Source organism: Ursus maritimus, unplaced genomic scaffold (assembly GCF_017311325.1).
Source record: "Ursus maritimus isolate PB19 unplaced genomic scaffold, ASM1731132v1 scaffold_17, whole genome shotgun sequence".
NCBI lineage: Eukaryota > Metazoa > Chordata > Mammalia > Carnivora > Ursidae > Ursus > Ursus maritimus.
This window is the reverse complement of record NW_024424119.1, coordinates 33511077-33537393: the sequence shown is the minus strand read 5'-3', so window position 1 is coordinate 33537393 and position 26317 is coordinate 33511077. Positions and strand designations below refer to the sequence as shown.

General features: G+C 38.6%; 2 protein-coding genes across 4 annotated transcripts in view; one reads left to right on the top strand and one right to left on the bottom strand.

The window, feature by feature from the left end:
* Nucleotides 1-11455, top strand: part of ABCA1 (ATP binding cassette subfamily A member 1) — a 125736-nt gene extending 114281 nt beyond the window's left edge. Inside the window, exons 43-50 of the mRNA XM_040631674.1 lie at nt 949-1011; nt 1632-1738; nt 3924-4065; nt 4470-4604; nt 5587-5690; nt 6368-6460; nt 7117-7360; nt 8009-11455. Coding sequence (XP_040487608.1) covers nt 949-1011; nt 1632-1738; nt 3924-4065; nt 4470-4604; nt 5587-5690; nt 6368-6460; nt 7117-7360; nt 8009-8149 — 1029 coding nt within the window. The 3' untranslated portion in view covers nt 8150-11455. The remainder of the gene's footprint in view (nt 1-948; nt 1012-1631; nt 1739-3923; nt 4066-4469; nt 4605-5586; nt 5691-6367; nt 6461-7116; nt 7361-8008) is intronic.
* A 3338-nt stretch (nt 11456-14793) lies between these two features.
* LOC103678543 (protein NipSnap homolog 3A) lies at nt 14794-26219 on the bottom strand. 3 transcript variants are annotated; one of them, XM_040631673.1, is made up of 6 exons: nt 25852-26219; nt 22563-22773; nt 20711-20866; nt 17616-17644; nt 15709-15795; nt 14794-15615 (listed from the first exon to the last, which is right to left on the bottom strand). In XM_040631673.1, exons 1-6 carry the CDS (start codon nt 25942-25944, stop codon nt 15568-15570), a joined length of 624 nt encoding a protein of 207 aa, XP_040487607.1. In that variant the 5' UTR covers nt 25945-26219; the 3' UTR covers nt 14794-15567. The 3 variants fall into 3 exon arrangements, with proteins under 3 accessions (XP_040487607.1, XP_008706129.1, XP_008706130.1); XM_008707907.2 differs by lacking the exon at nt 17616-17644 and adding an exon at nt 19337-19486 and having other exon boundaries at nt 25852-26085; XM_008707908.2 differs by lacking the exon at nt 17616-17644 and having other exon boundaries at nt 25852-26107.
* Nucleotides 26220-26317: the final 98 nt, after the last annotated feature.

Genomic DNA, 26317 nt, shown 5'->3' with positions numbered 1-26317 from the left:
CATACTTCCCTAAATATGTGCCTCTAGACCAAACTTCTATCAATTTAATTTTTATTTAAAATACACCGAGGGGACTTCTTAATTAAAGAAGTCCTACTGAGAATACTCTCCTAATGTGAAGTCTGGTTCTCAAGTATATTTGTTTTTCCACACTTACAATTATGTGTTTGTTAAAACATACTAAAATTGTATATCCAGGCAAAGCTGAGGTAGGAAGAATAAATGGTTGATTTTTGAGTATCATGGTCTTAAAATCTCTCCCTGTTGCTCAGGAGGAGGGTTTGTTTTAAGTCCACTCTAGCTGCCAGAATCCCAGCAGTTCACTTTTTTATAATATGTACAATATTTGCAATGTTTTGATTCTATATTTTGACCCTGTAGAATTTTTTTTTTTTTAATGTAGGTTCCATGCCCCGCGCAGGGCTTGAACTCACAACCCTGAGATCGAGACCTGAGCTGAAATCGAGAGTTGGACACTTATCCGACTATGCCACCCCAAAAAGCCCTAGAATTTAATTTTTATAAAATATCTACAGTATCAAGTAAATGAAAATTTATGTAGATATTAATGACCAATAGGTCTCTTAGAAAGGTCTATTTATATATTTATGTAATATTTAACAAATTTTCTTATATAAGACCCTATCATACATAGTTTTTGCACTCATTAATATATGGCTTGTTTGTGTCAATAAATATTAATTTCTCCATAAAAAAGGTTGATATTAGATTAAAAATAAAAAGAAATTCACTTTTATTTTAAGCTTTTGAGTCATTGAGAAGCTGGTTGACACAGAGACAGACCACGGCTCTATCAGATATGTGACTTAGTTTTATTGATGAGCCTTACTTCATGGGCTGATTGGGTTATAATTCCCTCTTCCACGGTCGCTTGGGATAGTTGTGATTCACTATGGCTCTTGAATTTTTGCATTTTGTTGGTTGCAGATATATAGAAGAAAGAGGAAGCCTGCTGTTGACAGGATTTGCGTGGGCATTCCTCCTGGCGAGGTAAAGGCACAGTCTACACTGTACTTGTCCCTCTTAATTCAGATTATCTACCCAATCAAATGACAACATCTATAAAGGTTGAAAGTAGTTTTTAAAGCCTTCTCTATTTAAGCCTATGTGGAGCAATCAGTCATCGAGAAGATGGGGACCCCATATGTCAAAAAGCAACAATTTTGGATAATCTCAGGCAATTTAAAAAAAGAATGTACATCCAAAATGTGTCTTTGTGATCCATCTAAAATAATGATGAAATTCAAACAGATTTTTTTAAGTAGGTTTTTTCTCTTCTTGTTCAAATTTGTGTTCTTTTATGCCCTTTAGCCAAATTAGATGGTGAAATGTGACTGGTTGGCTTTCGTTACTGTTTTTTACACATTAACTTTGGCTTCAACCTGACAACTCCAATAATATTTACAAATATGCTCAGTATGTCTCATTATAAAATGTTTAAATATCTATAGAAGTTCTTAAAACCCTCCAAAATTTAACTCTTCATTGATACTTAAGAATGTTTTAGAATCACCTTATCTAAAAACTAAGCTGAGGTGACTATTTTATAAGGGTCATTTATATTCAGATTTGCAGTAGTTTGCTTAAACAGCTTACCCAATCTTTTTCAGTGCTTTGGGCTTCTGGGAGTTAATGGGGCTGGGAAATCATCAACTTTCAAGATGTTAACTGGAGATACCACTGTTACCAGAGGAGATGCTTTCCTTAACAAAAATAGGTGAGAAAAGACGGGTATTTTGCCACAAAGACTTTTTTTTTAACTTTATTTAAATGAATATATTTTTAATTTTATGATTATAACAGTACTATATAAAATGTTTATAAAAATATTGAATTATATAAAGTGTAAAAACAAAAATAAAAATCACCCATAATCCCACTACCTAGAGATTACTACTATTTACATTTTTTCTCCCAGTCTCCCTCTCTCTTTTTTAACAGCCTTATTCAGGTATAGTTTTACATAGCATATAGTTTACTTTGTCTTAGGAGTACAGTGGTTTCTGTGATTTGTAGTTGATTTACAAGGCTGTGCACTCATCACCACAATCCAGTTTTAGAACATTCCCACCACCCCAGACTCTCTATTTTACACATATAAATGTATTATAAAATTGAGATCATACTGTATCTAGATTTTTGAAATTAGTTCATTGCTAATGAGTCTAGTATGGCTATTTCTCAATGGGTTGCATATTCTAAGATGTAGACTTTGCATGGCTGCCTACAGTCCCCCTGTGTACACTTACCTGCAGTTTATTTAATCCATTCCTTATTGCTAGACATTCATTAGTTTCTGTTTTTGACTATGTAAACATGTCCTTGTATTTGTCTTTATTTCCTCAGGGAAAATTTCTACAAGGTAAAAGGGTGTGTACTTGCCAAATTGCCCTCCCTAAAGGGTGTATCAATTATGGAGGCCACATGAGGCCATTATCTGAGAATGCACGGTCACTAGGGGGTATACCTCCACTTTAGAGACCTATTAGGCAATGTTACCCTTGAGTACTCTAAAAATGAAATGTGGGGCTTCTGTGGGCTTTTTATATGGAGAGGTGTTGTAAGACAGTAGCTTTTGAACTTTTCTGACCATGACCCATAGTAGCAAATAAATTTACCTCTCAACCTTGGAAATACACAAAATCACATAAACAGGCATATCTTTAAAAAAAAATCTGATCATGACCCACTAAATTAATTTTGTAACTCACTAATGAGTGATGACTCACAACTTAGAAATAATAGGGGGCTACTAGCCAATAAAATTGAAAAGAGTGATGGGTCCCCTCTTTTGTCTCTTACCAGTATTTTCAGTAGCAGGTAGAGAAAGTTCAAGAGAACAGAAATTCTGGAATAGCGGGCCTAAGATTGTGCGTCTGCTTCCGCAGGCTTGTTCCTGCCACCAGGCTCCTGGGATATAAAGCAATGGGAGCAATAACTGGCTCAAACTAAGGTTTATCCCAGAGACCAGTTGTAAGAGCTGCCTGGGGCAATGTTGCTGTGAGGGCCAGCACAGTGTCTGTGGGGATCTCAGTCATAACTCTGGAAAAGGCTGGACCTGGGAGTATGAAACAGATAGGCAGAGGGGAATGAAACTGCTAAAAGGCCAAGCAGAGGTCAAACGCTGTCCAGAGGTGGCTGATGTGCAGCCATCGGACTCGATGGGACACTGAGCATCTCCCACATCAAGGGTTCTTAACCTGAGATTGGCTTCATAGAGCCCAAAAGCTGCTTCCACCGATATAATTAAAGCTGTGTCTGTAGATATATTTTTTGGTCACCAGATTTTCAGAGAGCCCGTGATCAAAAACAAAAACAAAACAAAACAAAACAAAAATCCCCAAAATAAAACCCTTAAAAACCAGGAGGGTGCCTAGGTTGGGTAAATAGTGGGACCAGAGGTTCTGGACCATGTTGTGGCCGATGTATGGGCAGCAAACAGCAGAGAGAGGGAGGTCACACCCAGTTTTGCTGGGTCACCTCTGGGTCTGAATGGCCATTAGGGAGACTTTGGAGTAACAGAGTACTTGGTACATATGACTGGATCACAGGGTCAAGTCTGGAATGGAGACTTAGTGTTAATGTCCCAGGATTGTGTGAGTGAGATTGTCAGAGTTAGTGCTGCAATTGGGATGGACTTAGGAGTCTTGAAATGGGACTGAGCCTGCCGACTAAGGGGTTGGAAGAGCCAGGTGCAAGCAGAAGGCAGGACAGAGGCGGGAACCCTGACCGCCAGAAGGGGCTGGCCTCCGGGGGCAGAAAGATGGTTCCTTCAAGCTACAGCAAGTGTGCTCACTAGTTATTTTTGTCACGTGCAAGCACACTTTATAGGAACATAAGACAAGACTATCCGATCAGAGTCTCTCTAAATTCTTACAACCTGACCAGTTTTTCCTTTGCAGTATCTTGTCAGACATCCACGAAGTCCATCAGAACATGGGCTATTGCCCTCAGTTCGATGCCATCACAGAGTTGCTGACCGGAAGAGAGCACGTGGAGTTCTTTGCCCTCTTGAGAGGAGTCCCAGAGAAAGAAGTTGGCAAGGTACGGTGGGCACCAGAAGCCAGCCTGCCCCCTTCGGCAGGCCAACAGTATACTTTATGGCTTTGACTTTCACAAATGACCATTGGCTTCAGGCTCTTTTTACATATGGATGCAGCAATATGAAATGCTGGCTGTTTGCACCTACTTTGCAGAGTGGGAGTCCGTGTTGGTGGTGGTTGGGGGGGCAAGTGTGAGTGGACAGACACATACTGGAGAGCAGAGAGGAAGTGCTGTGCCCACCCCCACGAGTCCTTTCCCCCTGCTTTTTGGTTCCTTGGCACTTGCTATTATAGAATCTACTCAGTGAAAAGAATTTTCCTAGTCCTACTCTTTAAAGAATCATATACAAGTGTAAGAAAGCATGATAAACCAGACAAAAGTCAAGGTACTTTTTATTACTCTAGGTTGGTGAATGGGCAATTCGGAAACTGGGCCTCGTAAAGTATGGAGAAAAATATGCTGGTAACTATAGCGGAGGCAACAAGCGCAAGCTCTCAACGGCCATGGCTCTGATTGGCGGGCCCCCTGTAGTGTTTCTGGTGAGTAGGACCGTGAATGGAGAACTCCTGTTTGGGCCTGAATGGAAACCATCACTTTTCTGAAGTCCTGTATGCCCAGGGATATTACCGGACTGGCATGGTTAACGGCAAACCAACCTTCCTCCGACCAGGAACAGCAGAACAGCCTTAGAAAACCATAGGGAAGTTCCTTTGTTCTTCTTGATACACGTTGGGGTGGCTTTGCAATGTCCTCCAAAGGAGACTCCAAAGGAGAGACACTCCATGGGTTGGTTTGTCTGATGTTGGAGAACCCTGGCTGAGTCTTAGATATGTGATTTGACCTTTCTCTGGAACATTCTTTCTGACCATCTATGTGTTCATCTCCTGAAGATGGAGATTGTGGACACAGCTTTAAGATCCCCAGGGTTGCACCTGGGTCATAGTTCCTTACATACAGATAGATGGAAAACAGAAGAATAAACTGGACAGGGGCCCCTTGACCCTTTTTCTTCTGCTTTGAAATTATTACAGGAAGAAGCCTTGGGTTAAGGCTTTAATGTTATCTGACCTTTTGGATTTGCAATTTGTTTCTCTAAGACGAGCAAGTACAATATAACAGGCTATGCTGTAATGAGCTAGAATAAAAAAAGAAGAAAAGTAATTTTACCCAAACCTTATATGGACTTTAATAGAGATTTCACACAAAAAGCATTTTTAGTGTATACTTGTCAGTCATGAAAAGATGATTGGAACTAAATAGCTTTTTCCTTTCCCTTTCTATTCATTTGGAGAAATTTAATTTTATAAAAAATGTGAGTTTCCTACTTCAGTGACACACTGGTAAGAGTGAACTGGTTACAAACAAGTATTCAGTTGAGGTCTGGTTCTTTGGTCTGTCAAGAAATAACCAGAATGGTAAGTTGAAATTTAGGCTATTTCAAAGATGCTTCTGCATTTAAAAACAAATCTAAATTTGATGTGTTTTCAACAAATAATAGGACTTATTTTATTCTAATTACAGGATGAACCTACCACAGGCATGGACCCCAAAGCCCGGCGATTCTTGTGGAATTGTGCCCTAAGTATTGTCAAGGAAGGCAGATCAGTAGTGCTTACATCTCACAGGTCAGTAGTGGAGACTTGGCTTGGCATCTGTGTTGTGTATATTTAAGATTTTCCAAGTAGTAATGTGATCATTGTATAAAAATTAAAAAATATAGAAAGGCAAAGATAAAAAGTGATAATCAACCTGAAATGCTAGCAGACAACCATTGCTGTCATTGGGCTGTATATCTTTGCAGTTTTTCTGTGCAAATCTATTTTTACAAGCAAAAATGCAAGTTTTGTACATATACTGTTCTTTTTCACTTAGTATTTTTTATAATCATTTTTATTATGTTAGTCACCATACAGTATATCCTTAGTTATTGATGTAATGAATCATGGAACATTACATCACTTAATATTTTGTGAACATTATTTCAAGTCAGTACATTTCGATGTGTCATCATTTCTTATAGCTCTGAGTAGACAGTATTCCAATAGGAAATACCCTAATTTATTTAACTGTTCCTCTTTTTTGTAGATATCTGGACTGTTTCCAACTTTTTTTTTTTTTTTTTTTACAAGTGTAAACAGCACGGCAGTAACAGCGTTATCCCTACAACTTCGTGTTTTTTTAATAGGAGGCAATTATGCCCTAGGAAGCTGGGAACCTATTTCCTTGAAATTCCAGATGTCATATGATGTTCGGATGGTTCGAGGAACATCTTTCTAAAACAAAAATCTCTGTTTTCCCACAGTATGGAAGAATGTGAAGCTCTTTGCACTAGGATGGCAATTATGGTCAATGGGAGGTTCAGGTGTCTTGGCAGTGTCCAACATCTGAAAAATAGGTAACCAAGATAATTTCTTTGGGATAACATCTACTGAGAACACTTGTGTTTATTCTTTTTGTGAGCATATAAATGGTGGCTCCAAATTACAGGCAAACAAACTGAACAAAATGGTATAGTGGAAAAAATGAGGGCTTTGAAGTCGAACAGAGCTTCATTTGAATTCTCTCTTTACCTTTTCCTGGTGTGTGCCCTTGGACAAATAACTTAACTTTTCTGAGAGTCTGTATCCTGGAGTATCTGCACTCTGGCTTTGCTAAACAAATGGAATGGGGAATTTGACACACGTCAGTGTGGTTAGAGCGTATAGGCTTTGGAGTCAAACACAAACGAGTCTACATCGTGGCCCTGCCACTTAAGAGCTCTGTATCTTGGGCAAGTGGCTAACTCCCTGGGCTTCAGTTTCTCTGTAACATCTGTCAGACTTCACGTGGCCAGGGGAGGATTCAGTGGAATCATGCGTCTGAGGCACACAGCGTGGCCCGTCACCTAGAACAGATGCTCAGTAAATGGTAACCGGTTCCTTCCCTCAGACCCTCATGTCTGGGTCTGTTGGGGAGCTTCCTTTTTCACAGCACCAGTGGGGTAGGGCTACATATTATTTTGAAAAGTTTCCTGGGGATCTTTCATTGGTTTTTTGTTTTTTCTGCTTTCAGATTTGGGGATGGTTATACAATCGTGGTACGAATAGCAGGGTCCAACCCTGACCTGAAGCCTGTGCAGGAGTTCTTTGGACTTGCCTTTCCAGGCAGTGTCCTCAAGGAGAAGCACCGGAACATGCTACAGTACCAGCTTCCATCCTCACTGTCCTCTCTGGCCAGGATATTCAGCATCCTTTCCCAGAGCAAGAAGAGACTCCACATAGAAGACTACTCTGTTTCTCAGACAACACTTGACCAAGTAAGCATTGAATGTCAAAACCAGATTGACTTTTCAGGGTGAAGATTCCTGATCCCTCTCCCCCACTCCCATTATGGGTCCCATTATGAGCCGCCAAACTGTTGAGGCTAGAGCACTTTTGACTGACTGAGCTTGAATTTCTGATTTACCACAAGCTATGCTTTCTACTAAACCACTGTGGACATGTAAAGGGAAATGAGTCTATCTACTTTAGAGGGTTATTGTGAGAATAGGGTATAATAATAAGCACAGTAACTATCATTTTCTGAGTACCTACCACGTGCCAGACATTTTCCCAGGTGTCTTGTCCCATTTAAATTGGATAACATCAGGTACCAACCGGATTCTGGCACTTGGTAGTTATTCAGTAAATGTTAGTTTTGTCTCTCTTCCCTTTTAATCAGGCCTGTATGAATCAAACTAGATGACTGAGCAGTTGGTAATTTGAGGGGCAGTAGAGAAGCTCAGTTTTTAAATGGCAGATGCTTTTCCAAGTATCCCCTCTCCCTCACACAACAGTTTCTTGATCTACTCAGGCAAGCTTGTATTCTCCTCCTTGACTTAATCTCCACATGGTGAAAAATGCAACCAGAATAAAGAAAGAGCAAGTAGAGAGGTATTAATAAAGGTCCATCTTTCTTCTGACAGGTATTTGTAAACTTCGCCAAGGACCAAAGTGATGATGACCACTTAAAGGACTTGTCATTACACAAAAACCAGACAGTAGTCGATGTTGCAGTTCTCACATCTTTTCTCCAGGATGAGAAAGTGAAAGAAAGTTATGTATGAAGAAGACTGTTCATACAGGTGACTAAAAGAAAGGAGAACGAGCCCTTCCTTTGCACCATGTGAAGTGTTCCAAAAGCAAGAGCTGGACGTTTTTGTGGGAAGAAGTAAACTGGATACTGTACTGCTACTATTCAATGCAATGCAATTCAATGCAATGAAAACAAAATTCCATTACAGGGGCAGTGCCTTTGTAGCCTATGTCTCGTATGGCTCTCAAGTGAAAAAGACTTGAATTTAGTTTATTACCTTAGACCTATGTGAAACTCTAGTATGAAACCCAGTGGACAAATGGGTTTGAAATCACGCTTTTTTGTTGTTGTTGTTCCTTTGTATTCTCACTGGGGTTGCAACAATAATTAATCAAGTAATCATGGCCAGTGATTATTTATCAAAATCAAAAAGCTTGTACATCTTCATTCATTAAGCCGTGCCATGCCAGGAGACTGGTTTCCCGGCGACACATCCATTGCTGGCAATGAGTGTGCTAGAATTACTAGTGCCAAGTCGCTCAGAAAGCCTGAAGGACCATGGTGTGTCATGTACACTTTTGCAATAGCTGTTCTGCTTCAGAGTCCGTCAGCATCGTTATCAGTTGACAAAATGGTGCCCTGGACGGGGAAAGCCCTGCATTGTTTCCCTCTTTGATGAGCTGCTCTGGTGGGGCCCTAATGTGAAAGTGTGGGTGGCTCAAGACAGGTGGACTTGGTTCCATTTTTAGGTTGTCCCTTGCTTGGAGCCATGGGTCTCCAGGGCCATTTTTTTCTGGGACTCTTTAAATATACTTGGATCCTGGTAAGCACAAAGAGCCGCCAAACTGTTGAGGCTGCCAGCTGCTGAGGCCAGGTCATGGGATTCAAGAGAGGGCTTAATCAAACCTAGGGAGGCCTGTGTCCTGGATGTCTGCTAACACGGTACATTGCATCTCAAGATCTTCCTGTTTGACACGAGTGTAGTGTTATTTCTGGCTTTTTAAAAGTAATCTAGAATATTGAAAGGATGGAGTTGTATTTTGACAAAAATCTTTGTACTTTTAATGTTGTTTGAAATCTTAAGTTCTGTCAGTGACTTGTGAATCCTTGGAATGGCCTCTTTGTAGAAGCCCATGGTGTGGAGGAGTAAGGCCGCACTGCTTCACCAGCTTTATTTCTCACGGAAGCTTGCAGATGGATCCTCTGACTAGTGCCTGGTGACCGGAAAACAATGTGGTGGTCAAGATCTCATGACAACATTTTATTTGAGTTTAAGATCACTTAAAATACTCTTAATCTCAGTTGGTTAATCAAGTATTTTTTGAGTGTATATTTTAGCTGAATTGAATATGTATGGATGTGGGTGGGGAGAAATTAAGTCTCAGTAGATATCCTGTGCCATGTTATTCAGCTAACAGGTTTACAAATATAGGTTGTTTTGTTGTTGTGGTTGTGGGATCCCAGTGAAAGATATGCTGGGAAGCCTTTTTTTTTTTTTTTTTTTTTTTTTAATAGCAACAGTGCAAAAGCCAAAAAAGTTTGTCATAAGGGTCACAATATTAAACGATGAATACTTTCACAAAAAAGATCACTAACTTCAAAACTTTTTGAATAACACAACTTGTGCTTATGGTATATTTGGTACTGTCAAATACTTGGCTTTGAAGATCTTAGCCCATTCTGACAATCTCAAATTTTTCATATCTTCAGTCCTGAAATTCTCATGAAAAAAATAAAAAGAGCCAATGCCCCCACATGAAATATATTTGACTCTTCTAACCCAGTCTTATTTTTTTAGTCAATAAACACTTACAAAAATATTATTTCACTAATGCTTAATGTGATCTGTCTTGAGATAACAAAAATACGAGGGAAGTACTATTAGCTGAAATTCAAGCCATCTCTCAATGTCATTACTAATATCTTTTTCTAGAATTTAAATAGTAACTCTAAAGGTGTAAGATTTCAGATCTATTTCAAATCTATATTTTTAAAAATTTACAGAATGTTATCACATAACTTGTTTGGAAAAAGAAAATGACTTAGAAATTAATGCCAATATTTTCTAAAATAATAAATGAGTAATGAAGGCCCATTTCCAGTAACTGTTGGCATGATGAGGTCATTAGATTTTGTGGTCTCTTTAATGATATAAAATTCACAGAGTAATTTAGTTTCTGCTTATTTAATATTTTTCAAAATCCAACTTTTGTTAGTTTTCCCATTTCACTTAGAATCATGTTCTAATTCTCTATTTTATTAAATCAGTGAGCAGCTCCTGGCTTTAATTACTCTGACTTCAAGGCCATATTTAAAAAGATCAAAAGACACTGTGAACTGTTTTGAAAAAGAAAAAAATTTCAATATAGATTTACAAGGATCTCTTCTGAAGCTAGAAACAATCTATAGCTACACACTGACTTCATTGTTACTTTTTAGACTATCCAGATAGTAATCTTTTACATTTTTCTGTGTAAACCTAATTATAGTAGAAATTTTTACCTACTCTCAAGTAAAATTTCTGTATATTCCCTGTGGAAATGTAAGTATGTGAGTTTCAAATATTTTCAAAAAAAAGTGTTCAAAGGTTGCTGCTTTTGCTTCTGTTGAACACCTTGGAAACTTAATTAACAACTGTGAATATGAAAAATACAAAAGAAAACAATCACAAAGCCCTTTATACATAAACATCCAGCACAGCTCATTGTTAAAAAAACAGCCAAACCTCAAACTACTGTATTTTAATATCTGTACTGAAAGCGTGTGCATTGTGGCAATTAAATGTTGCACATCTTTCATCCACTGTAATCATTGACGAAAGGGATTTGTCTGTTTTCTTCTCGTGGTTGTATATATCAGGTAAATTTTTTTTCCCAAAGAGCCATGTGTCATATATAATACAGAACCACTTTGATACTGAGAAATTAATTTGTACCCTTGTTACTATTTACTAGTAATAATAGAGTACTATAGTAATATAGCTCTAATTCTCTTCAAAATTGTTGCATCCCTTTTGTAGAATGTTTCTATTTCCATAAGGGTTAAGTATTCTCTCTTCTTATACCCTAAGATGAAGCTATGTTTTTGTGCTTTTTCTTTATCATTGGCTCTTCATTCCAAGCACTTTATGCTGTCTCTAATGGGATCTATTTTTGCACTGGAATATCTGAGAATTGCAAAACTAGACAAAAGTTTCACAATAGATTTCTAAGTTAAATCATTTTCATTAAAAGGAAAAAAAAGAAAAAAAATTTTGTATGTCAATAACTTTATATGAAGTATTAAAAAAGGCATATTTCTATGTTGTAATGGGTCACAAAATAAAGCTGTGACAGTTCTGCCGTTCTATGCAAATTTATTTCTGTGCATTCATAGCACCACCTACTGTTAAAGCTTGTAAAGCCATTAGGAAAGTAAGAAGCATCCACTTGTAGTGGGAAGCCCTTTGACTCAAGAGTAGAAATTTTAGAGAAGGCTAAGTGTCCTGTTACAAAAAAGAACTGAGGGCAATACTTGGAGATAAAGGGTGTTTACACTTTCATAATTCAGTTAAGACAGTAAATAATATTAAGTTAAAGAGGTTTTTAGGTAAAATGTATTCAGCTTATGATTTTGAAGCTGTAGAGATCTCTGAAAATACTCTAGCTAAGTCTGTTGATAAAAACCTCAGTTTTATTTGGTATTGAAGCTACAAAGGCCGCCTTCAGATGTCTTTTGTTTGTTCAACTGAAAATACAAGGACAGAGTGTGGCAAGTGTATCAGCAAGGTGTGCTGGGCGTGGTGGCCTCGGTGAGCATGCAGGAAAAGTGGAAGAAGTAGAGGAACATCGGAGGTGCCTTCCCTTTCTCCTGTAAAAAGTGCCGTGCAGTCCAAAGCCAGGGTTATGTGGGGCTGTGCTGAGACGTGTGGATGTGAGTTTCATAGCTCACTAGCAAAGTCTCGTCTCGGGAAGGCTGTCTGCTTATCTCGAAGAACCTCCATCAAACAGCCCCTCGTACGCAGCACAGCAGAGTCGCGGCTCCTGTGTGGGGCCTCCTCTAACGGCCCTGACAACAGGTAAGAGTGGTCTAATGCTAAGGCGCGCATCCCACTGTGTGAGGAGGAAGGATCTCCGTTTGTGAGTGAGCCTCCTTGACCACTAGGGGTCAGCATCGCAGCTGTGTTTTTCCCTCTTAAAGTTCACATTACAGCGACTTCAATGAAATGATGGAAAACTGTTTCTTTGTGAAAATGACAATCGAGAGAAGAAAGCTACTGAAAGATGAAAAGGCAAGTAATTTAGATAATCATGTAAGTCACCCATGAGTCTGGAGGAAAACCTTCTTCTATCTAGAGAAGAGCCTATATAAACATTTGTAGGCTCAAAAAAACCTTGGAACCTTTGAAATGTTAATGCATATATGAAATATGAAAAAGTAGAAGGGAAAATTAGCTACCTTTTTCAAGTGTTCTACTGTGGGGTCAGGCACTTCATTTAATCCCCAATTAACTATCTCCCCTGAGAGGTTAGCAGTACCATTTGAGGTGGGAGTAAACTGTGGCCCAGCGGATGAAGAACTTGTTAAAAGTTAAGCTGCTACTAGAGTGGCAGAGGGTTCTTTCGGGTGCAGTTGAGTATCAGTTACAAATGCCCTTGTACAATCTGTCTGGCATCCTCGTACGATAATTTAAATATTTATTGAACTCTGTTGTGTGCCATATACTTTTCTAGGTTCTGGGGATGCAGTGTTGAAGACCGAAGTCCTGCTCTAATGAACTTAAATTTCAGTGGCGAAATCATACTCGCATTCACAATGGATGTGCAGACAAACACATAATAAACTGAGACCGCAGTAAGTGCTAAGAAGAAAATGAACCGTGGTAATGAGATAATGATGGAGACGAGTCAGAGTCGGCCATCTGAGGAGTGACATTTGAGCTCAGATCTGATCAAATAAGCAGGAGCCAATATTTGAAGGTGGGCAGAGAGAACGTTCCTGGAAGAAAGAACATCTGGTGCAAAAGCCCCAAGTGGGAAACAGCTTGGTAGGTTGGGGAAGGAGGGAGAGAATTCCAGTGTCTCTGGAGTGGTGTAAGGGGCAGAAACCAGAACCTGTAGGGCTTCGCAGACCATGGTAAGGTATCTGGATTTCATTGTTAGTGCCATGAGGAGCCACTGGAGAGTTTTAAACAAGGTAGTGGTTTGATGTAATCACTGTTTCAGAAAGAATGCCGGCTGTATGGGGAGAAGGGACAGTAGGGAGAGTAAGAGATGTTGGTGGATTGGGCAAGGGTGTAGCAACAGACAGAGAGAGGAATAATAATGTTCAGGATCTATTTTAGAGACAGAGCCAACAGGAACTGCCGACAAGCTCCATGTAGGGGTTGAGGGAAAGAGCTATCAAGGTGACTTCTAGTTAGTGACCCAAACTACATCAATGGTTGTGTTAAAAGGCCATTGATACTTCAGTCTGGTGCTCAGCAACAATGATGCGAAAGAAGATAAAAACGTGTGAGTCATCAGTACATAGATGGTATTTAAGCCTTCGGGCTAAATGGGCTAACCTAGAGAGAATGAAGATAGAGAACATTCCTGAGCCCTGAGATCCTACCCACATTTAGAGGAGAAGCCAGCAAAGGGAAGAGAGGGACTGGCCAGTGGAGGAGGAAAATTTCAGTATGATGCCATATATTGGAGCTCAGAATCAGGGGTTTTAGGAAGGCAGACGTGGTCAGTTGTGTCCAGCACTGCTGAGAAGATAAGCAAGGTAAAGGCAGAGAAAACGATTGAATTTGGTAAGACAGAGGTCCTTGGTGACCTTGAAAAGAGTCATTTCAGTAGACTGACAAGTATCAGGTTGAGGGAGGAGGAGTAAGAGGTAAAGATGGGGAATATACGTAACTCTCCCGAGAGCTCTGCTTTCCGGTGGAGCAGAAAACATGACAATAGCTGGATCACAAAGGCTTCGTTTGGATTTTTGTCTGTTATAGCATAGGCTGCACCTATCTCACCTTTCAATTTTTGGGTGGTTTTTTTTTTTAATCCTTTAGATATTTCTTCTATCCGGACTCTCACACTGTACTTTGTTTTCCAAGTTTCCCTTAAGACAGCTAATTCTTGATTTACTATTTTTATACTCACAATATGTTTAAGAACACAAAATAATACAGCTCTAAATATAGACTATCAAGAGAGCTCAGAAGTACCAAACCTAGTTTTATTTATTTATTTATTTATTTATTTATTTATTTATTTATTTTTTTAAAGATTTTATTTATTTATTTGACAGAGACAGCCAGCGAGAGAGGGAACACAGGCAGGGGGAGTGGGAGAGGAAGAAGCAGGCTCACAGCGGAGGAGACTGACGTGGGGCTCGATCCCATAACACCAGGATCACGCCCTGAGCCGAAGGGAGACGCTTAACCGCTGTGCCACCCAGGCGCCCCATCCAAACCTAGTTTTAGAAGGCAGATGCACTCAACTAAAATGGAAATTACAGGTGTTTCAAGAAAAGCCCTAGGATCTGTGGTGGTACTGAAAACTTTCTGGGATTATTATTACGTTATCTTCTTGATGTAACTTAACATTTACAATAAAGTTGTTAAATTGTTACTGTGTCACTACCCTATAGCAACACAGTAACGGCTCTAGAGAAGACAGTATAAAAAAAACCACAAATAAAAAAACCTGCAGAATGGGTATGTAGGCTTTTATTCAGGAAACAGTTCTTGTAACCATAAAAATCTCTTTAAAACAAATAGCTGTCCCAAGTATCTTTGTTAGTGAGCCAAAACGAACAAAAATTAACTATAAATGAACACATTTCAGCACATAAAACAAGTCTTCTGAAGTTTTTAGCAGAGACCTAATTACATTATCTTCTAAGTTTGACTCATAATTAATATGAAAACCATAATTAATACAGATGACACAGGTGACACTGTACTTTGCCGAGGTAAAGAAATACATTTGGTCTTAGAATCCCATTTGATCACAAAACTTTACTGAATGAAAGAAAAATTTAAATCTCAGAAAAAAGAGCCATGAAAAGATAGACATTATATATAATTTTAAAATATCAGGTACAAAATGTAAAATCATTTGAATAGAAGAAAATGCTATAAAAGCAGAGGGTTGTCAAAACAGAATACAAGAGATATTGTGAAACCAATGAAAAATCAAGATCATCAAGTAGTAGCAACTATTTCTAATGTGTAACAGACACTGAAATGCCATGGGGAAAATGAACAGAACTGTTTCCTGAGGTGGAGAGGAAACAGAGGAAGGAAGGATAGAGGTGGCTTTAGAAGTGCAGAGACACAGAAAATTAACTTACCACCTTCTTTAAAGACAAGTGAGAATCTCTCAGGAGAATTTAAGCACCATTAGAAGGCACATCTTATAGCAGTTAATGCAATGCTTTGTATTTCAGTGGAAAACTATTTCAAAGGTGAAAATGGTGTTGGAATCAGAAACATATTCTGCTGAGACACGAGGTAATTGACACTCTCCCGAACTAGAAAAAAAAAATTTCATAAAAAGACATATAAAGTTATTGGCTGAATCAAATTTGTTGTATAAATACTTCATGCCTAGTGAAATAGCTTACCAGCCGCCACAACCCTGGGATCCTCGTGAGACTGATGTCTCCCAGCTGCACGACTGTCTGCACTCTCATTCCACCAAAGAACATGAACTGCAGAAATAAACCAAAAATAGCTTCTAAAGACTATGCGTTACTACAAGTAAGAAATACAGAAAAATTAATCAGAAACATTAAGTCTTGTTCTTTAAATCAAAATGGTGAATATCCAAAAGGTAAAATTAAGTATGTTAGTAGTAGTAAGATTAGCTAGTAGTAAGATTTCCGAGGGGGTCAGAGATTTGGGATTATAAATTAATTCATCATTATAGATGAAGAAAAGGAAGGCTGGAAAGAAAAAGTAAGTAACACCACTAAAGACACAATCAAGGCTAGACCCAAGTTTTAGGACTTCCTACTATGTTTTACTTTATTTTTTAAAAAAGCAAGATTATAAAAAAAAGTGTTTACTACTGAAAATTTTGATGATACAAAGAAAAAAATCAAAAGCATAATTTTTAACAACCCAGAGAAAACCTCAAATATTTAGTGTATTTCCTTTAAAAAATGAGTAAAGTCAGATTAGGGTCTTACTGTATATTATGCTTAGTAGGGTTTTTAAAAATCAATAATGCGTATTTTCCATGACAGTAACCTTAATTTTTAATGACTGTATGAATTCCTTCTTGTGACAACTTTTTTATCCCAACCCCTTATTGTTGATTATTTACATTATACAAAATATTTCAGGGTTCTACAAATACTGAGATTTTTTTAATAATTCAAGGTAATATACATTAGCTGTAGAGATTTTGGAAGATGCAGATAAACAGAAAGCAGGAATCATTTCTAATCCTACCACCCTAAAATAACCACTTTTCTGTTTTAGTGTATCTCCATATGTATGTACATACGTGTTTTTGTATGTTTACATATTTATATACACACAGTGTATATGCTGAATAAGGTACAGGACCTATATGATGTACATCTGTGTGTTACAAGTAGATTATATACACATTACATAGGGTCATAACCACATTGTTTCCAACATTTCCTTATTGTAAACAATGTTGACATAAACTTCCTTAGAGCAGCAGCAGCTGCACGTGTAGTTATAATAATAACAATGTCAAAGACAACTACTACTAACATTTTTTGGGTGCTTACTATATGCCAGGCCTGGTTCTAAGAGTTGTGCATGTATTAACTCATTTAATTTTCACAATAATCTTAGGGTATTATTATCATTATGTTATCGATGAGCAAGATAAGGCACCTTAAGGTGAAGTTCACTCATGTGACGTCACAAAGATAGTAAGTGATGGAGCTGGGATGTAAAGCCAGGCAGTTTGTATCTGATTATTTCCGCAATATGAACTCCCGAAATTTAAACTGAGAGAACCAAAGAGTATTTTGTATATACTTCCATATGTACAGTGTACAGATTATATATACACTGTCCTCCAGAAATTATGTCCTGTTTATACTCAGCATGTTACTATTCTCCTATGCTGAGAATGAATTTAAGATTAAAAAGTGTACACGTTTTCAGTAGTTTTTTTTCGTATAAAAGTTATACATGTCCATTTTAAAAAAGACTTAAACATTAATATCATCATTAATATCATTTACATCCTTTCAAACTTCTTTCCTATATAACCCAACACATTATACGCTTATGCATATTTCCTAGTATAATGGCAAAAATAATTTAAAAATTAAAGCTTTTTATTTATATTGCCAAATTGTGGGTAGGGAAAAGATTAACACAGTATGAACCCTATACATCATATGAGTACTTATTTTTTCCAACCTATCAAATACTGTATCTATATAAGTATGTCTTCATTAGGTAAAAATGATATCTCATTATTGTCTTAATCTGTATCTTCTTTAATTTATATATATTTAGTAGTCATGTGTATACCTACCTTTGCAGAAATCTTCATTTTTCTTATGGCTTTTGAAATTCATTTATGGTGTTTTGGGGCATGCAGAAAGATAGAGACTTTTAAAAACAAGATCATCAAGTGATTTTTTTTTTCCTTCATTGTTTCTTCATTTGTTCTCTAGCTTAGAAATATAGTTCTCATCCATATTATTAAACTTTTATATTTTATTTTGTACATTTATTTTTATTTTAGTAATTCTATGACTTCTTTTTGTCTACACTAAAATCTATAATCCATTTGGATTCCAGTTTAGTATATGGTGTGCGATAGACATCTAATTTTCATAGTTTTTCTCCTCTTGATATATTTCCCAACTTAAAAATACATTTTCCTGTTATATTCTGATTATTTTCTTAGGATATATTGCTAGAAGTTAAATTTCTGGGTAGAGATCAGGAGCTCGGCTTTGAGTGTGTCAAGTTTGAGATGTCTACTGGACATTAAATAGGAAGTTAAGGAGGGAAATCAATATGATGAGTCTTTCAAATATTTTATTAGCTATTCTTAGTCATTTATCCTTCCAGATGAACTTTACATACATTTTTAAGAGTTTGCTATAAAACACTCTCTGAAATTCCAACTGCAGTAACTTTCAATTTTAAAAGTTAAATGCCCCAAATAGATGTTTTAAAAATAAATTCATGGGGCGCCTGGGTGGCTCAGTTGTTAAGTGTCTGCCTTCGGCTCAGGGCGTGATCCCGGCGTTCTGGGATCGAGCCCCACATCAGGCTCCCCGCTGTGGGCCTGCTTCTTCCTCTCCCACTCCCCCTGCTTGTGTTCCCTCTCTTGCTGCCTGTCTCTCTCTCTCTGTCAAATAAATAAATAAAATCTTTAAAAAAATAAAATAAATAAATTCAGGGGGCACATGCCTAGCTCAGTCGGTGGAGCATATGACTCTTGATCTCAGGGTTGTGAATTCGAGCCCCAAGTTGGGTGCAGAGATTACTTAAATAAATAAACTTTAAAAGTAAATAAATAAATTCAGGCATGTATATTTACCTGTATGCTGTGTTTACCCACACTGAAGTGTTAAGAGGTCATTAGTAATCATGCAAATGCATTATTTCTAACATGTATAGATATTAAATGACATTTTGATTTTCTTATTCCTATGTCACTCATATATATGAATGTGTGCACACAAATATATATTTATATATATTTATACTCATACACATATATATGAATGACATATGACATATCTATATCTATATCTATATATGACATATAAAGACCAAAACGTTAACAGTATTATCTCTAAGTAGGGGCAAATATTTTCCCCTCTTAAGGCATGTCCATCTCTTTAATATGTGTAAAAATATGTACTACTTTTTAATTCAAGACAATCTCTCTACTCCAAGTAATGTTATTTTAAAAAGTCATAAAAGTATATTTAGAGGAAAAAAAGATGAAAGAACAGATATTTTCTTGAGGCTCTTTGCAGTTTTTTATCACTTTGATGTGTCATGGAAAGCATGGCATTTTAACATTTGAAAAAAGCTTCATGAGGTGTTAACGTTCCAAACAAGTAAGATATAAATCGGGTTTTTTTCAACCCTTATAATTACAAAAAACCCTAAAAATTTGGCAATAAAAATTTAACTATATGCCATAATGGAAAAAAGAGACAAACGGGCCCAAGAAACTTAATAGCTAACCAGTATACTTTGCAGTTGCATAGAGGAAATAGACCACTGTACCTCTGTTGAGTGCTCCATATTCTGTGTGGAAAACTCCAACTAGTTTTGAGTAGCCTAGATCCACGTGGGCATTAATTACCCTTTTAAATGCATCACCCCACAGAGCTGGCCCACCTGGCTTCATCTGAAAAATAGCCAGTTCATAGACTCCTAGAGTAGGGAGAAAAATAATTATTTTACAAAAGATATTCAAGAAATTTCTAATCAGGTTAGTCTGGTACCACTGGAAGGCTGATCTACATACTCAGGTGTGGACACGTACATGTTTATGTAGACATATTTATGAATTACGGCACTAGTTTTCCTTGCTTTTATGTTTAGAAAGTCCTTGTCCAAGTTTAAGGATCAGTTGTGAAGCTTATACAGAACAACAAAAAAGGGAAGATATATCAAGCTATTATCTGAAATACTTTTTTTTAAAGATTTTATTTATTCAAGAGAGAGAGCACACAAACAGGGGGAGAGGCAGAGGGTCAGGAAAAGCAGACTCTCCGCTGAGCTGGGAGGCTGACGTGGGGCTCAATCCCAGGACTTGAACATCATGACCTGAGCTGAAGGCAGACGTTTAACCACCTGAGCCACCCAGGTGCCCGTGAAATATTTTTAATCTACAAATTTTGTCAATAAAACAAATATTGAGCATTTATAGTAGGACTAGGATTTTTGAGCTACTTGAATCTGCACTCTCAGGTAGGATGAATAAGAAAAGCATTTTCCGGGGCGCCTGGGTGGCTCAGTCGTTGGGCGTCTACCTTCGGCTCAGGGCGTGATCCCAGAGTCCTGGGATCGAGCCCCACATCAGGCTCCTCTGCTGGGAGCCTGCTTCTTCCTCTCCCACTCCCCCTGCTTGTGTTCCCTCTCTTGCTGGAAGTCCCTCTCTGTCAAATAAATAAATAAAATCTTTAAAAAAAAAAAAAAAGCATTTTCTGATCTCCTGTATTTCTTCTTCTTTCCAATTTTGAGAGGAAATACTTCTTGTTTATATAATTTCCCCCTACAGGATTCCATTTCTAATAGGAACAAACGATGGAGCCAGTGATGTCATAGTTTGGTATTTTTAATTTCAACCTTTACTCCCCATGTCATCTTTTTATATTTATGCCTCAATTTTAAGAGCTTTTCCAAATTGGAAAAAAAACCCTTCATCATACAATGCTCATTGTTTTAATATGCAAAGATCTAAAATTCATTCATCTGTATAATGGGGGGGGGGGCAAATTCACAACCCTGGGATCAAGACCTGAGCTGAGATCGGGAGTCGGATACTCAACTGACTAAGCCACCCAGGCACCCCTGGAAGTTAAGTTTTTATAGCTTGAAATCTTTAGCATTTTCTCCATCAAAGTTCAAAGTAACTAAGAGGGAAGGACTTACCTTCTCTTGCAGGCTTTTCTAACTTGCACCATGGCACGAGGTAAGTAATCTCATTCTCTTGTTCATCTATGAGAGCCAGATTTGGAACGATGATTTGTTGCCATTCCTTATCTTTGGCCACAGCTTTCCGAACTTCAGTCTGATGAGCAAAATTATCTAGGGGACAAAAAGGAGTAAGAAAAATAAAAACAATTAAAATCACCTATACCTTTTTTTGGATTTCATTCAATTCAGCAAATGTTCGAGTCCACAATAAGGACACTGTTCTATCACTGGAGCCATCAACATAAATAGATGTGACATCTGTCCTCGAGTTTCTTATGGTCTAAAAGGGGAGTAGAAATGTAAACAGCTAATGCTAATGTCATGTAGTGGGGTTTATCGACTCATTTAGTACGTAGTTGTGTGGCTTCGGTTAAGTTACTGAATCTTTCTGTGCCCATTTCTTACTCTGTGAAATGGGGATAATGATATAGTATCTCCCTGTAGGGTTGTTGTGAAGATTAAATGAATTAGTACATGAGAGGGGTTTTGAGCAGTGTTTGGCCCCTAGATAGCACTCAATATATATTAATTATTCTTATTATTTGAGGCATTTAAATTATAGTGCCTGTTTAGAGAAAGACTTTTTCTTTGGTGGTGGTGAGTGTTCAGGTCAAGGTACGCTCTGAATTAAATGTGACGTACATGATAGGAAGATGCACTTTTAAAGCCTCTTCTTTGAACAGCATCCAAAGAAAGAGGGCTATTTCTCTTTCTTATTATCACCATTCTTTTTACCCAGTATTTATTTCTCTTGTTTGTTATTTAAAAATTTACTAAACATTTAGGCCTAGTACTATATTTACTACTAGGATCTCATTAAGACTAATGGTAAAGGAGCTTTCTATGGTTTATACTGGGGAACTTAGAGCTTAAGTGAGTTATACCAGGACTTCACTAGTGATTTTTTTAATGGGATCTGAGTCAGCTGGTGGCACATTAAAGCATAAATTGTGTTTTAATGGAGTTTATTCTATGCAATAGGGGAAACCCCTAAACTAGGGCCATGTTAAAAATGGAATGAACACTTTTCATATTAAAGTACTTCATGACTATTAACTTTGACACTGATGATCAAACACTAAATGAAGGTATTGAAATTCTCTGGATTTCATCAAGTCCTGATGTAGACTTCACAAGGATTAGACACTGGAGTAGCAAACATCCTAGGGATTTGTGCAACCTGTCAATCAACTTTAATATGGGGAGAACTTTGATTGCCTTTACTTCCCTAGAACAGCACAATGACAATGAATTTCCTGAAACCCTGGAATGCACAAATGACACAAAAATTACTTTCTCAACATAACAAATTATTAAATCTCAGAGTTGGGTGAAGCCTAGAAGTTAACAATCATCCCCAGCAACCTCTACTACTCTAAAGTCCCTACATACCTGAATTGTTTCTACTAAAATCCTGATATCCAGGCATAGCTTCAACAGTAAGAAAAAACAACTCTCCCTTCCCTTATGATCTTAACCTACTTGGGCTCTTGCAATCTTGTTTTAATTTTTTTTCATAAATCATCTTTATGACAAACCATTGTATAAAGTCTAGTTCACAATTTTATGATTTGAAATACGAGATGCCATACTTTCCCATTTATGGTAACATAAGGATTTGGGCAAAGGGTTGTTAAAGGTATACCACTGGGAGGAGGAATCACTGAATTCATTTTTTGTTGTTTCCCTTTTTAAAAGTTTATTTTAACCTGTGGGTATTTATACTAATCTAGATCCAAGAGCTAAGCACCAGATAACATTTAACAATGAAAATCTATACTGAATCCTGAAGCTGGAAAAATCATACCATATTTCCAAATATGAAACACTTTATTCATTTGACCTCCAAACTCTACACTCCAGAATCCAACCAATTCAGAGTATGCAGTCCGAAGATGCATGTATTTCTTAGCATTTTCCAGAAACTCATTCATCTTTGAGGGCTTAAGGCAATAAGTACGAAATTCATAGAATGTTCCATCGTATTGTCTGGGGCCTGTAGCAAAAGATGAGTACACCTGAAGAGAGATAAGGCAAATTTAAATATTTTGGGAAGATAAGGTTTATAATACTGTTACAACCAAATATGAATCTAGAAACAAAGGGCACACATTAGACTCATAATCCACATTTATACTTCTTTTGTGATCTCTCCGACATTCGTTTAGAGAAATGCCAATAAATAAAACTAGTCTTAAGTATGCTGAATATAAGTTTCTTAGCAGGGATCCACTGTTAGCCACTTTTTCATGAAATTTAATCATAAGAAGGCACTGGGGTCTTAAGAGTCCTTTACTCAACTACAGCTAGGATTCTAATAAACTTGCAGATGTCTTCCCTTATTTAGCCAATATTCCATTCTTAGTACTAAAAATGTTGCAGTCATGCATTTAAGTGAACTTTATAAAATATGCAGGTGTTTTGGCAAGCAAAATGGAAATCTGTTTACTAGTGAAAAACTCCCTTTTAGGTTTTTCTTAAAAATAAAAATTGCTATTTAGGTCAAAGTATTTCCCAAATCCAAAGAAGTAGATCACTGGTAAAAGATAGGAATGGACTCTTATAAAATCTATCCAACTGCATTAGAACATGGTGGGGGACTGTATGAACGCTATAAAGGAAAGAAGTCAATGAGTTAGAATTGTCTGAATCATTATTAGGTTTAATTACAGATGCAATGTGAAGAAGGGCATTTAATCCATCCAATTTTACCAGATTGATGAAAATATCCCTTAAGAACCATTAGTTCTTGCTGTATTAGTTATATGCTACCTATATAAAGTTTTCTTCTAATTTAATCTTCCAAATCTGAATGAACTTAACTTTAGATAGGAAATACCCTGCCAGAGATTATCTTCTGTGTATATATGTGTGCATGTGTGTACATTCACACCCACACAGTCCTATGGCATTTTCACTTACAAATTCTTCTTACTGTAGGTTTGGTTATCAGGTGCCAGTTTCATGAAGCTTATTTATTTATTTCTTTATTTTAGTTTCATGAAGCTTATTAATCAGAATTACCAACAGTTGGTACAAAGCTATCGACAAATTTTGGACTTATTTGACTACCTGGTACGTCAAATGAAATCAGTAGTCTTCTTTATCTGACATAATTTAGGTTAAAACACACAACTGTCTATGTATTTCATTTGTGTATAATATAATTATAATTATCTATTTGAGTTCATTCCATTCATGTCCTCTCAGTTAGGTTCCTACTGCCCAAGTGTCTAAGCTTACTTGGGAAGCAAACAGTCCCTCCAAAAACTATTGCAGATAGTTCTATTTTTGCTGGACATGCTTTTTGTGTCATTTTAACCAAATTTTAATAAGAGAATGTTATCTAAATAAACAACTGCCTAGTATTATAGTTTAAAAAGTAGCATAGGGGTGCCTGGGTAGCGCAGTCGTTAAGCGTCTGCCTTCGGCTCAGGGCATGATCCCAGTGTTCTGGGATCGAGCCCCACATCAGGCTCCTCCGCATGAGCCTGCTTCTTCCTCTCCCACTCCCCCTTGCTTGTGTTTCTTCTCTCGCTGGCTGTCTCTATCTCTGTCGAATAAATAAATAAAATCTTTAAAAAAAAAGTAGCATAAATAAAATATATCAGAAAACGGAACAGTGTAGTATTTATAACAATTGCTTTTAAGTCGTTTTTCAGGGAATTTGTATTTTTTTAAAGATTTTATTTATTTATTTATTTATTTATTTATTTATTAGACAGAGAGAGAGAGAGCCAGCGAGAGAGGGAACACAAGCAGGGGGAGTGGGAGAGGAAGAAGCAGGCTCCCAGCGGAGGGCCCTAATGCGGGGCTCGATCCCAGAACACTGAGATCACGCCCTGAGCCAAAGGCAGACGCTTAACGCTTAACGACTGAGCCACCCAGGCGCCCCAAGGGAATTTGTATTTGGAAACAAAGAATAAACAGTAAGAGGGAGAAGCCCACAGAAAGGATAACAGCAGTGAGATAAGCGAGTATGCTTAGGGGGAGGTGATTTTTCTTAAGAGCAGAAACTACAACTATTCCGGAGTAGAATTCATGAGTGTTCTAGGCTCCCTTACCTCCAAATAAGGGCTAATTTTCCACAGCACCGACTTCCAATTCACTTATGAGAACTGGCTGACGTTCAATAATCAAAGTTCAGAATAAAGTTGTAAGGAATAACTTTTGGTCCTGCCCCAGTAGAGTGAGAATCAGGAAAGATTAAAGACTCTATTGCTAATCTTGGGTGAATGGGCCATCATTGGTTCCTCAGTCTTCAGCAGAAAGTCAGTCTCTAGAGTTGGTTCATCCCCTTCTGTTTATACCCTTCAAGAAAAGAAGTGCAAACCTACATATCAAAGAAATCTGTAGATTCACAGAATAGGCCAGGTCCCGACAGGGTTGAATCACAAAAATCTATTATGTACATTTCTCATCTAAGATTAAATGAGGTTATCATCATGTTTGCTACGAGGTTCCTGGCCCCCCGTGGCTTGGACACCGCCCGCACGATGGCAGCTGGGCAGGACGCTCCACCACCAGGGCCCTGCCCTCCTCTTTAAGGTTCTCTGCAAAACGCTCCCAAGTTGTGTACATTTCGTTAAAACGCGGGGAGGCCGGTTCTTTCCCCAGCGGCTGGTTGACCTATTCGTTTCTCCTCTACCTTCGGGCTGGAGGGGGCGGTGGCTTGTCAAAGGACAAACCAATAGGAAAGGCTCGACCAGCAAGCAGCTGGCACTGGCCCCAACCTGGCGAACGCAGCGGGGCTGGGAAGCAAATACCGAGCAGCTGGAGCTTCAGGACTGTCCTCAGGGCCGCCTGGCACCTGGGCCAAAGAAGTCCTGTTGACGGTTGCTCACGAGCCGGCCGGGAGGCGACACTGGCCAGCGCACCCTCCCCGACTGGTGACACCCTCCCACCCACGCATCCCAGAAAGTCCCAGCTCAGTACCGGGTCTGGGACCCTCACTGGTACTAGAATAACCTCGGCGCGTGAACCGGCTGGGCGCATGCGCAGCACTCGCGTCTAGGCGAGCAAGTCGGGTAGCGCATGCGCGGGGCCGCGAGCCCCTCCCCCAGGGCACTGCTTGGGCACTTATCGGCGGCCGGTACCTGAGGTGCGAGCGTCCGCGCAGCCAAAGCCCTAGTCAGGCCGCTTCGGAGGGCGAGCATGGCGCGGCTTCGAGTACTGGGAAGGACAGCCATTCGGTACTTTTACATTCCTCCCGTTCGGGTTAACCGGCCTGGAAGAAAGCAGCGACTGGACTACTGGCCGGCGCAGACTGGGGCGGAACTCAGCGGCGTCAGCTCCGCCTTTGGTGCCGAGAAGTGCGGCGGCACCGCCCCGACGGCTCGCGTCCTCCGTGGCCCAGCCCCGGGCGCGTTCGGCGGCACGTGCTCTTTGGTCCTAGGTTGTTTATTCAGACATTCCTACCCAAACGTCAGAGGGGACTTTGGGATTGGCTGAAGGCAGAGATCGTTCCTGTTGCACTTTTCTGAGCCCATCACCTCGTCTCTACGCGCTGTTGCGCACAGTTCTGAAGAGTTCGTGTGCAGAATGCGTGTGTTTGTCCTTTTA